This window comes from Homalodisca vitripennis, chromosome 3, assembly GCF_021130785.1.
Source record: "Homalodisca vitripennis isolate AUS2020 chromosome 3, UT_GWSS_2.1, whole genome shotgun sequence".
NCBI classification, from domain to species: Eukaryota; Metazoa; Arthropoda; class Insecta; order Hemiptera; family Cicadellidae; genus Homalodisca; species Homalodisca vitripennis.
The window spans coordinates 119028706-119042495 of NC_060209.1; the positions used below are offsets into that span (position 1 = coordinate 119028706).

General features: G+C 33.0%; 1 protein-coding gene across 3 annotated transcripts in view; it reads right to left on the reverse strand.

The window, feature by feature from the left end:
* Nucleotides 1–2488: 2488 nt before the first annotated feature.
* The window catches only part of LOC124357414 (protein ABHD18), a 39718-nt gene continuing 28416 nt past the window's right edge, over nucleotides 2489–13790 (reverse strand). For all 3 annotated transcript variants that reach the window (XM_046809201.1, XM_046809198.1, XM_046809199.1), the window contains 3 exons: nucleotides 9232–9358; nucleotides 3828–4077; nucleotides 2489–2808 (listed from right to left, as the gene is read on the reverse strand). In XM_046809201.1, the coding sequence (XP_046665157.1) occupies nucleotides 2751–2808; nucleotides 3828–4077; nucleotides 9232–9358 (435 nt within the window). In that variant the 3' untranslated portion in view covers nucleotides 2489–2750. The remainder of the gene's footprint in view (nucleotides 2809–3827; nucleotides 4078–9231; nucleotides 9359–13790) is intronic.

A 13790-nucleotide genomic window follows, 5' to 3' on the forward strand; every position in this document is an offset into this window, starting at 1 on the left:
ATTGAATCACAAAAAGTACTTGCTCCGCCGGGAGTCGAACCCGGATCTCTCACTTGCCGGGTGAATGTGCTACCATTACACCACAGAGCGCTTACTTTTTCCGAATCAATTATTTTGTATTTGGCCGTATCTGTCACATATGCGTTTAAATAAGCAAACTAACATATGATCGGAAGACCAAACACCTGTCAAACGACTTTTATTTACGTTAAATTGTATAAATAGCAATAGCCTTATTTAATTTCAATAAACATTGAATCACAAAAAGTACTTGCTCCGCCGGGAGTCGAACCCGGATCTCTCACTTGCCGGGTGAATGTGCTACCATTACACCACAGAGCGCTTACTTTTTCCGAATCAATTATTTTGTATTTGGCCGTATCTGTCACATATGCGTTTAAATAAGCAAACTAACATATGATCGGAAGACCAAAACACCTGTCAAACGACTTTTATTTACGTTAAATTGTATAAATAGCAATAGCCTTATTTAATTTCAATAAACATTGAATCACAAAAAGTACTTGCTCCGCCGGGAGTCGAACCCGGATCTCTCACTTGCCGGGTGAATGTGCTACCATTACACCACAGAGCGCTTACTTTTTCCGAATCAATTATTTTGTATTTGGCCGTATCTGTCACATATGCGTTTAAATAAGCAAACTAACATATGATCGGAAGACCAAACACCTGTCAAACGACTTTTATTTACGTTAAATTGTATAAATAGCAATAGCCTTATTTAATTTCAATAAACATTGAATCACAAAAAGTACTTGCTGTGTTTTGTGATTTGTGATAAAAGTCGTTTGACAGGTGTTTGGTCTTCCGATCATATGTTAGTTTGCTTATTTAAACGCATATGTGACAGATACGGCCAAATACAAAATAATTGATTCGGAAAAAGTAAGCGCTCTGTGGTGTAATGGTAGCACATTCACCTGGCAAGTGAGAGATCCGGGTTCGACTCCCGGCGGAGCAAGTACTTTTTGTGATTCAATGTTTATTGAAATTAAATAAGGCTATTGCTATTTATATATATATATATATTATATATTGCCTATTGCCACATAAAAATGATTCCTATTTTCTTTTATCTGCTTGATAGTAGATAGTGAATAGGCCTCTACAATATCCAGTGATATGTTCTCCAAGAGGGCATAGTTATGATTGTCATTGTTGTTATATCTGTATGCCTAATCCATGTTGAAGGCTTCATTGTGCAAAAGTATACAACAGAATAGAAAATATTCACCAACCTTTGCAGTTAGCTGTCTCTATAATAGAGTTAAGTCATACTGAATCAAATTTGATCACTTTACTTAGGATTTTGTAACTTCATAAGACAAGTTCTTGTTTAATTTGGTCTCACATCAGTCCTACTTTCAAAATAATAACAAATTTTTCTCAAGAGAACACTATTTCAAAATAACTTTCTTTTTTACTTTCATAATAATAACCTACTCTTTATTTACAAACAAGTATTTTTTCACAAAGTTTTCTTGTATTTTTGTAATATCCTCTTAATACAACTGTTACTGTTATACAATTGTGCCATTGTGGAAATTTTCATGCTTGTTTTTTCAATATTAAAGAGGCAACTGTATGGAATAGCTTGAAGCACATTTTTCATATCCAAGCTATTAATACTACTGCATTCATACATTTCATTAAATATATATATATATATATATATATATATATATATGAATAAAATTGATTTTGAAACTCTATACCTCGATTTTTAGCAGTATCGAGATATCAATGATTCTTGATAATGATATTTTCAAAGTACTGCATTACAAAATAATGAATGAAACCAACAGAAGTGCTTAAAATACAAATGAAAAATCACAATATCGTGACTAGTGAAGTGTCGAAGCTGAATTTCAAACTCAAATAAGTCTATTTCTGGATAACATCTGATAAGCAGTAAAAATATACTAATTACTGACACATGTTTTGCAGTATTTTGTGCATGTAGTTAAATAAAAAAAATTATCATAGTTTTATAAATAAAACTTTGCCAGGAAGTTCTCGAATTTCCGAAAACATAGGACTACCAAAGGTTGGCTGTGTTTCACTGAATTTAACCATATATCATAAGTGGAGGAAGTTCTACTATGATGTTCTCTTTGGCTATCTAGGCTACTAAACAATTTAGACATTACTTTATGAGAAAATAAAAATTATTTCATCTAAAAAATACAAAACACAATGTGGTTCAGTTTTTATTTACTGTACTCATAAGGTGTTGGACTACAAACTATATCAGACTGAAAGATGTAACAAGGGTTAGTGTAAACTTATGGGAAAAAAACTGAGACAAATATAGGTAAGGCTTTCAATATAAACACAGATCTAGGCCATGTTTTGAGAAAAAATTGAAAAAGTCGTAGTTATTTTCATTTTGCTATACAATTTTATGTTTCTGAATACCAATTAAAACCGTTTTGAGCTGGTGGAAAGTAAAATAAAGAAATAGGCATAGATAAAATTTGTCTATATTTTTATATAACATCAAAAATATACAAATAATTATGCTGCATATTGTATACGGATATGTGACAGCATATTTGAGAACTTTATCACATACAATCAGTCACAGTTTGAATTTTAGTGAACTAAAATATCTATTTCATAGAAAATATTTTTTGGCACTAAATTACATTTTGAAATGCAGATCCGGATTATGTTGATTAGAACTACAAAAGTTTGCATGACAAGGTACATACATATCTGTGTATTTCTTACATCTTGAACATGTACTTATTTCTTAATCTGTTGAAGGCATCAATGATTGCAGTTCTGAAACAAGAAAATACATGAATTTTAATTTTATAGGCCAGGAATAAAAATTTAACATACTATGCTTTCTTCAGCACCAACTGTCCTGTTAAGAGTGCTAAGTATATTTAAAATACTATAAAATGATATAAATGCACAAATTATGTTTAAACAAATTCTCATACTGCTAGTATTTTAGAGAATTAATAAATTAAGATCATTATTTCCTATATAGTTGTAGTCTTTCCACAACCTTCTGGCATTGAAAAACTACACATATGTTGCAATGGACATGTTATTACTATACATACATTTTTTTAATATTATTGGATTGTTGTTGCCACTTTCAAAATACTGTACCACCTAATCTTTTTCTGCAAGAAACATATCTCAAAATATATTAATTATCATGTAGGTGAGATATGATCCTAATGCAGTTACAGAGTGTCTAGCCAACTTCAATTATGAAATTCCTGTACAACTCCCAAATTTTTCAAGTACATATTTTAAAAATTCCAGGACGATCAAACCAAAAATTGTAGTTATCACGAGTCTATTCCAAGCAGTGGCGCACTCAGAAATCTCTAGGGGTTTCTGGAACACTGGGGAGTCGGGAGCATAGAAACTCCTAATATCTATAGGGGCTTGTCTCTATTTTGCCAACTATGAGCAAAATTGTTGAAAAACTATTTTTGACTAGAATGCTTTGTATTCTTAGCAAACACAACCAACTCTCTGAAGATCAGTTTGGCATCAGAACAGGAAAATCAACAGTAGACTCGGTGGTGAGTCTGATCGAAATGGTTGTGAAAGGGTTAGAGTGTCGGAATCGCACAATTGGGGCATTGTAACAAAAACCCCTGAAAAACGAAGCAGCCAAAGCAATGGAGATAAGGTGGGACATGAATGATGATAGCAACTATATTGCTAAATAAACTTGGAGCTGAAAAGAAAGAAGTTAATACAAATTAAATAAGTAAATAAAGATGGTAACAGTATAAGAAATAATATAGTTTTTTTTAATAAAATCATTTACACACCTGAAAAACTTCTGGTGCAATAAAAACGCACTGACATGACCAGCCTCCAGGTAGCGCACCTCTGCACCGGGCCATATGTCAGTGAGATCGGTAACTCCTTCACGTGGCACATATCCATCATCTCGCGCGCAGACCGACACAATCAGACTTGTGTCCACAGGCACACTGAAGTTGCGCAGATGTGTACACTCATCCATAATACCTCGCATGAAGTGGAGAGCTTCATGCTCCCGCCAGTTCATCTTTTGAACTGAAACAAAACAAATTGCACGCATCTTAAAATTGAAGGCTAAATATCAAGAATTTGAAAATTGCATAACTAGATGGTGAAATTAAATTTTTATTTTAGTTCCTGTCCAATACTTGTTTAAGATTTGTGGTATCACAACTAAATAAAGGATTTATATTTCCAATAAAAATTACAATCACAAGAAATAATTATATCAGGTTTGCTTTAACAAAAATACAGTGATATTGTATGGCAAATTACAACTTGCATTACTATCTCAACTTTCATTACGCTAATGTTCTGATCTGAATACAGACCATTATGCAACTTCCTGACTGCGCTTCCAACATTTAACAAGGTAGAAATATCAAAATATATTTGTGTACCTCATGAAAACAAGTTTATCAACAGAAGTTTATCCATAAAAAATTAGACCATTGACATTTGAGGAGGGTTGCCATATCGTTGCTGACCACCAGCTGTTCCCTGATTTTGAAACGGATCAATAAATGTTTCATACAAAAACAACTGGCACCATAGTGTTGGACACAGGGTGTAGAAAAGAGTTAAAACGCAGCAGCTACCTTTTTATTATGGTGCAGGCTTTTATTAAGGAAATTTTAAATATAATTCACATTACAATATTACTATTGAGGTGTTGTGTTGTGTTTAAATGGATCATCTCTGCCGTTTCTTCTTGATTCTGGAAATACACCATCCTAAATTTTAATACTTTTAATTATTCGCTAAGATTGACATTAGTACAATATTTCATGAAATGTGTGTGTGTGTGTGTGTGGGGCGCGCGCGACGAGCGCACCACGTAGTTCGCATAATTTATATTGAATAAAGACAACAAATTACAATCCATCCACGGTATTATGGCAGCAACTCGAGCCTACGCACAGGCTTTCTACAGGCCCATGTAGGCTTATTTCCTAGGTCACTAATATTTTTTATTAATGAGTTCAACTTCTTAAAATAAATTAACTGTTACTACTAACGAATGTACAGCTAGTTATATAAATAGATTCCTTAATTGTATGTTATTAAATAACTTATAATTACTGCTTAATTTTTACATTGTTACTCTTTGTTTATGTTTAAGGAGTTTGAGTTTTAGTTTGTACACTATTTCATGTACCGAAATTGGAAATAAATTATGATTCAATTCAATTCAATTCAAAATCATATGTGCCTTTGCTGTGTATTCTGTGTTTAACCCTTTGAGTGCCACAGCGTCGCCAATTTTGACGTTTCGTATTTCGATAATATTTTATATAGTACAAGATTATTTTGGCCAAATAATCAGACGGCTGTATTCAATAGGTTCCAAACTATCAATAAATACGAGTTTTACGTTGTTTCCCTACTATTTTATCTGTGAAACTTATGTTGTTTGGGTACTTATCAAGAAGCCACTATTTTTGGACGAGTTTTTCTTATCGGGGACCAAATAAAATTACAGTATTAAAACAACTGACTTTATTTAACCTATTATTTGGAATTTACAAATTTATTATGGACAATCAATTAAATCAAAAACTATTAGAACGTTTCATTATTCGAAAATGTCAGGTCATTCGTGTGGCTATTTGGAGACGATTTGGAGATAGGAAGTATGACTCATCGAGTATTTTTCGATTCATTTATGGAAGAAGGAATGTATAATGAAGTTTTATCTTTGATCTCTGATAAGGAAAACTCATCACAAAAATAGTGGGCTGTGATAAGTACCTGTACGATGATTCTGTCTTCTAGTCACGCGACGTAGCGGACTAGTACCGTGTTGCGTATAACGGCCTTTCTTGTTGTTTATGTGCCGATAACCAAGCATTTTGAGTAAATACAAAATAAAATAGTAACTTATACTGTATTTCACTTTACAAAAGTAATGTATGATTTGAGTTGTGTTCAAGCGAAAAACGTGAATTTTCAGTGTAAATATTATTAGGGTTATTATTTAGTAAATGTAAACTTTTTATGTAAATATGTTAGCAAGTATTTGTTTTCTAAAATGTACTAATCATATTTATTTGTGTTGTATTAATGTTTTATTAGATTTATTGGGTAAACTACATCATTACTAAGTAATTTCTAAACTCTGACAAATGAAGTACAGTTTATAAAATGTCGGTACCGGGCAGCTTTTTGTTAACCCTTTGCATGCCAACGTACCGGTATTACGGCCGTCGGCTACTCAACTGAAAATCGCCAACGGCCCCGTAATATAGGTACGTCACGTTTTTTCGCCTGTAATTTCTTATAGTTCATCTTATTGCCGCGAAATTTGACTAATCGATAGTCGATATTTAGTTGCTTTGCAACCACAAAGTAGTTAATTCGTCTATGGACTGTTTGTTTGGTCGTATTTTGAGCTTCGCAGCTGTTGAATTGTTTGGTCGAGATTGAGGTTACGTTCGTGTTGCTATGCGTTGTTTACATTTGTAATTCTCTCATTACTTTTGTTGTAAGGGCATTTTTTTACTATGCCCCTTTTATTAGATTCATGGTACTTTGAGATTATACAGACCACACCCAGACATGAATCGTATATTTGACATTTAGCTTCAACTGATTAATAGATTAGCGTAGAACAATATTTTCTTCGATATAAAACAGGAATTGTCTTATCGCAAACCCCTCCCCATCCTCAGACAGTTGACATTTAGCTTCTACTGATTACTAGATTAGCGTAGAACAATATTTCGTCAGTATAAAACAGGAATTGTCCTTATCGCAAACCCCTCCCCATCCTCAGACAGAGGTCAAAGTCGAGCGGTGTAGTAGATAACGTGATTGCAGAGTCTCGCCGCCCGTTTCGCTTTGTTGTACTTTCGTATTTTACCCCTACATTTCTCCCAAACACAAAAATTCAACAAAAACAAACATTACCAAACAAAAAAAACTAAACTCTTTATTGAAAAAACACACAAAACTTGTTATTATTCTTGATCAAACTCCGCCACCCAAAATGCGAGTGCCTCCGGCCGAAGGTGCTTCCGAAGCTCGCGCTGATGTCAACGAAAAACAAAAACATCCCTCTAGATAGTATCTATCAGTAAATAATAATTCTAGATGGGCTGATCAGAAATATAAATTGAATTGTAATGGAAAGGCAATTATGTGCCGTGCAAAAAAACTTAAATAATTCATGTGATGCCGCGCGGCCTGCCGTAATCAGGATTCTCGAGAAAGATAAAATAACAGCGACCACAATACCGATCACAATACCCTGGAAATGCTTGTTGATTGATGGAATGTTAGTTCTGTTACTCAAATACATCGTTTTATAATGTTCTAAGTTCATTGAAAAAAGTTTTAAGCGAATCTGACCTCATTAACAATTGATAATCCTTTGTAAGTTTGTAATTTTGTAATTAAAAAGTTGTTTTTTCGTTCTACAATGTTTGTTTATAATATATCTATAAATTTTATATTATTGTGTTCTTCATAGTGGTCGTGGTTGGTATAATCCAAAAGTACAGATTTGTATAGTGTCAAATATTGATTTGTGAATTATAGTGTAACATTACATACAACGTCCATTGCAAATTATAAAAACTGTGCCCGTGTCACATTTAGTGAAAAAAAAATCATAACTGGACTTCTATATAAGGTAGGCTTTTAAATTTTGTAATTAGGTTTAAGGGTTAGATATAGTTTACTAGGATATAACAGGAAATCACCATACATTTTTTTTGAAACCTTATTTGTGCTAAAAAAATGTTTTTTTTGGAAATTTTAAATTTTTTTCCCTTAATTTTTAACTTTTTTATAAGTTTAAATTACATTTATGCAACTAAAATTTACCAACAGAACAAGGAATTTCATAAGCAAAATAATGGTAAAATATTCATCAATATCTGTTAAAAAAATAAAAAAGTTATGATACATTTAGTGAAAGCTTGCAAAACTGCTGAAAATGCCCTTGGTGTTTCTAGGTAGTACTTTTGGAAAATGGGCTGGCATGCAAAGGGTTAATACATAATAATGCCATGTTTTTAAAATTTCTAGAATAAGATATTACACATGGACTTTATTTAGAATCATATGGCCTTTATCGTGGTATAATGAAAAAAAAAAAAAATCTTAAAAATACCGTATACACACAAATTAGGTCGAAACTTAACTTTTTATACAAAAGTAAAAACTTTTTTATAAATACTGAAATTTTTATATTTTTATAAATCAAATTTTATTTGTAACGATATGTATTATATTCAGCATTTAATACGAAAAAAAACAACAACATAATTATGGAAATCTGTTTGGTAGTTATTTTACAACAGCCTTTTTTTCCCAAAAGCTTACAAATATGCGAAAAACAGCGTGGCACTTTATGCATATGCCTTCGGAAAATACCCGTGGCACTCAAAGGGTTAAACTCAATATTACATTTCTTGAACAAGTTTTACTGTCTATATGTGCTTAATATGATAACTAAAACTATAAACTTAACTCTCTAAACATAATTCACATTTGGTTCAAACTAAAATGTGTATAAGTGATTAAATATGAATTGCGGGAGACCGTCTCAAGCAGCAGAATTTTGTATTGCTAAAATTTCAAAACTAGTTGAGGGCTACGATAAGTGCCTAAATTTGTATTGTGACTATGTTGAAAAATAGTATTTTAGCGTCACTTTCAAATGTATATAGTAAAATATTTTTCGTGTACTTTTGTATATTTTCAACTGAATAATTCACAAATTTTGCCTTCAAATATCAAATCAGTAACAAAACTGGAAAATGTAATTGTAAATTAAAAGATTTTATCACTCGCCATATTTTTAATAGCTTAAAAGATTTTTGTATATTTTGATTATGGTATATAAGCCACAGGGTCGCTCATTAAGCTACATTCTTACTTTACTTATAACATTCCTGAATTTCAAGAGGCTTTATTGATTTCAAAGATAAATCCCGTATCTTGACAATGACCAAGGCCATCTAGGCCAACTCGAAAATATTTCAAGTATGATATAATTTCCAAATGCCACTTCGACGGTTAAGTATAGAATGATAAAAACCATATTTCGTATTTGAATTTAATAAAAATATCTTTATGATATTCAACAAAAACATGATTTTCAAATCTTTTCTAAAAATTGTAAAGGCTTGTAAATGAATATAAGTAAATTGCTAACATCAGAGATTTAAAAGTGAAAATTACCTGAATGTTTTGTACTTGACTTTATTTCATTCAAACTTTGCATCATCACGTTCCTGTCATCAACATTGATCAGCCTCAGTTTGCTTAGATTTGGGACACTCAGTCTAAACAATCCTCCTACATTTACCTATAGAATAAACAAAAGTTCATTAAAAAGCAATAACATATGTAATAGATTTTTACAATTTTAGCAAAAGAACCAAAAATTTAAAGTGAAGAGATGCTTTATGATTTTTTTTACTATAAAAGGAGTTCTTTCAGGTTTCACAGAGAGTTCTCTATGAGACTGTAAACTGAATGTTTATAAACTATTGAAAATTGTACTCATGATAAATACCAATGATAACTATCTTTGGTACTCATGACACCAAAACAGCTGGTAGCATGAATAAACAAAGCGATGAAGTGTTTGATACTGTGATATGTTATCTGAAAGTTATGATAAGTTGTCAGAACAACAGCTTAGGGAAGTGATATCAACCTCTAGTTAGACAACAAATTGTATTGTTTGAAAGTAATAAATAAATATAAGCTTACAAATATAAATAAGTAATAAAATTGTTATATTACATTTATTGTGTTTCATTTTGAAATTTTAATAATAATTTTAATTCAGTGAAAAATTAATAAAGATCTGACTAAAACTAACTAAGATATTGAGGTTTCACTAAACCTTTATGTATTTACTCCAGGTTTGTTCAATAAACTCTCGCAGTAGCAGTCACAGTGCAGACTAAAACCGTGTATAAGGATTAAGCAAAATGTTCAAAGGTGATGAAAGATGGGTGGCCTACATAACACCTACTAAGTGTTTTGCAACTGAAGAATTATTTTCAATGTCAGCACCACCACGATAGTTTGAAGTTTATTTTTGACGATGGAAGGATTGTGAAAGAAACAGGATTTGTCCGGACATGAAACAAAAATCAGTAACACTATTTCGATATCTGCAATCTGATCTCTTCTTCAGGTAAATAACTAACCTAACACATAATTACAAACTAGGTTATAATAAACAAATCATACCAAAGCGTTGTGACACGCCTGTCAAGAATCACAACCACCATGTTGTGTGTCAACTTCACTAACTCTAAAACGTGCACTTAATAAAAAAACTAAGACAACACTAATAATTATTAAAACAGAACTACAGAATACAGGTCACAAAATGTCTGCATTCCTCAACCAACCACGTAGGTACATGCACAGATCTGAGAAGTCTTACCTAGGTAAAATCCACCATATTTGTTTTTTGAGAAAAGGAGGTTTCTCAGAGCTGCATATGTTTATTTACCTTCTTGATTTGTGCAACAAAATAAACTCAACTGTGGCACCAAAAATATCTTAAGACTGAAATCAAATTACAATAGCCGAAAGTAGTCGCTTTATGAATGTATTAAGACTTCTCACATCTGTGCATGTACGTATTTTCTTGATCAGGGAAACAAGGCAAATTCAACCTTGGCATCGGAAATATAATTCTTTCGAACCACAGTTGTTCATACACGCGCAAAGATGTGGCGTCTGCCACTTTTATTTTTGTTGGCTGGTGGTCTGACCAGTAGCTGAGCCGAGGCAAATAGGGTAATTTTCTATTCTCGGCCACAGTTGGGCTTGTCTTCTGCGATTGCTAAGTTGTTAACCTTTTTGCTAGTTGCAACTGTTTTGATTACGGGTCTTTACTTGTTGCTTGCTAGATTATTCAGTTAAGAGGTTTAGCTGCGATCTTCCCTTGTAACCAGCGCCGAAGGAAGACGTTCTGAATTTTTCAGAGTTTTTATAATAGTTTTGGTTCTTCAAAGCTGGCTGCCCCTTTCCCTATAGGTCACGACAGTGTTAAGTCCTTGCCTTCCAGAAAATGTCCAGGTACCTTCCAATTTTATATTAGGGCCCAGTATTGATTTCAAATTTCAGTGAATCAACGCTTAAAAACCATTGCAAAGACTAAAATAAGATTTATAAGAAATTTCACTTAAGATTTATAAGTTGTTAACCATCTAACATAATATGTACCTAAAATATGGCTACTTCCATTTCTAAACTACATAGAGCACCATCATGAATTACTCGACAGTTAAGGACTTTGATATTAAAATTCCTCCACTGTGGCATAAAATTGTTCAATTTTTACTGGAATCGTTTGGAGCTATTAAATCAAACATAATGGAAAGTTGGAGAAAAATTCAAATTATTTCTTAGATACTTGTAAAAACTGTTTCACTATGCTACTTCAGGGTCCCAAAACACTGTTCTTTAAATTTAAATCTAAAATGGATTAGGATCTACCTTTCAGTGACTAATTTCTCTTAGGAGTGTTTAGAAAGTCATTTAAAAAGAATATGCTCATGGTTATTTATTTATTTTCTTTCAACAACAACACCATTAATTACAATATAATAACAAAATAAACTATAGACTGATAACAAGATAATTTATAAGAATATACAAAATAAATAGCAAAACAATGGGTAGCAATAAAAAAATTATTAGATAACAAATCCCCACCAAACTTTAATTATTAGATTTGACTTAAAAACAAAAACAAAATAGCAACTAATTTAGATGGTGACAGAAGCGAATGTTGTTGTACTGAATATAATACAGGTCAAGCACTAACTCTACACTAGAAAATTGAATTGCCATATGGACTGAATCTCACTTCACTACTAACAATCCACAAACTTATTTCTTGAATGAGGCCAAGAAATAACAAAGAAGTCAATCTCAGAAAACACCAAGCTTCTCTCTCCACTAACCACTCCTGACAAACCACTGTAACTTGTAGGCAGGCATCTCCACCAAATGATGGATTTGGATCTCATACCGCAAGGGACCAAATAGTGTCTCTGTTTTTCAACAGGAAATTGCATGCGAAGATACGGATCACTGCTAGTAATATTATATTGTACATGGACTTTAAGAGATATAAAATCTTTGGTTTTTTTAAATACAATCCTTCAGGAAGTTCTTAAACCCTTAACGATCAATCAATATATGATTAATGGAATATAAAAAAATAAGAACAATACTAACCTCAAACTTACAGTACATATATCGTAAAAAACTAACAGTATCAAGAGATGTCTCTGTACTGGCAGTGCCACATTTTTAGTATCAAGTAGTTTTTTTCTGGTTGATATTATTTGTTTATGATTTTTTTTTCTTTTTGGGATGGGAAAATGAAAAAGTTTTTATTTTGAGAGATCCAGTTCAGTTTGTTAAGAAAGAACAAAAGAAGAACCTGGAGAAATTTCTGTAAAAATATAAACAGCCTACCAGAGGCTATCAGGCTTCAAAAAACTCTCCAAACTGATCACACTAACCCTATGGGGTCCTTAGTAAAGGCCAACGGAGACCTTACAGTGAACAGGAAGGAGACCTTAGAACTGCTTCTGGAGACGCATTTTCGGGGTGTGACTTGACTTGAAATGAGGATATTTATTCTCTAGTCAAGGGGAGATCCAGTAGAGAAGTTGCAAAAGCCAGACAGCGGTCTAGAAGACTGTTCACACACAAAAGAATTAAATGGGCAATAAGATCATTCAAGCCATTTAAATCTCCTGGGGCAGATGGAGTTTTTCCAGCCCTTCAAGAGGGGCTGGACATCCTATTAAATATTTTAATCATTCTGTTTAGAAGCACTTATGCCTTAGTATATATTCTAAAAAACTGGAGGACAGCACTGGTGATGTTTGTGCAGAAAAAAGACAGGGATCCAACTTAACCCAACTAGTACAGCCCATAAGCTTAACCTCCTTCACGGTAGCATGAAGAGAATATTTTTTATGTGTTCCTTGGAAAGAAATAATAAATAGACATATTAGGGATGAAACCTTACTAGTTCACCCACTTAGTCTCACTCAACATGCTTATATAGAAGGTAAATCAACTACCACTGATCTCCACAGCTTAGTGGAAGTGGTGGAGAACACCTGCAATGAGAAGGAAGCCCTAGTCAGCGTCTTCATGGACATTGAAGGAGCTTTCGACCAAGTAGCATATCAATCCATGGAGACTGCTATGGAACGTTTTGGAGTTTCCTCAGATGTAGTCAAATGGACAGTAGCCCTCCTAAAAAGCAGACAAGTGAAGGCAAAGCATGGAGACGAATCTGCCACAATCATGGTCCGGAAAGGCTGTTTTTTGAAAGGGGAGTTTTGTCTCCTCTTCTGTGGGCGATGGTGGCAGATGATCTTCTTAGCAAAGCAGAGAAGAGTGGAATAAAGCTACTATGCTATGCGGACGACCTAGTGCTTATGGTCAAAGGAAAAAACAAAGGCACGCTGGAATGTCTAATTCAAGAAGAATTAAATCTCATAAGTAACTGGTGTCATGGGGAAGGTCTACGGATCAACCCATCTAAAACAAATATGGTAACCTTTACCAGGAAAAGAAAGTGCCAGCTAACACAATCTGTCCTGGAAGGAATTATAATAAAACAAACAAAGGAAGTGCAATATCTGGGTATAATCCTGAAAGAGAGGCTTACTTGGAACTCACATATTGAGAACATAATATCCAAAGCGACAATGGCCCTTGGAGCCTGTAAGACTCTTTGG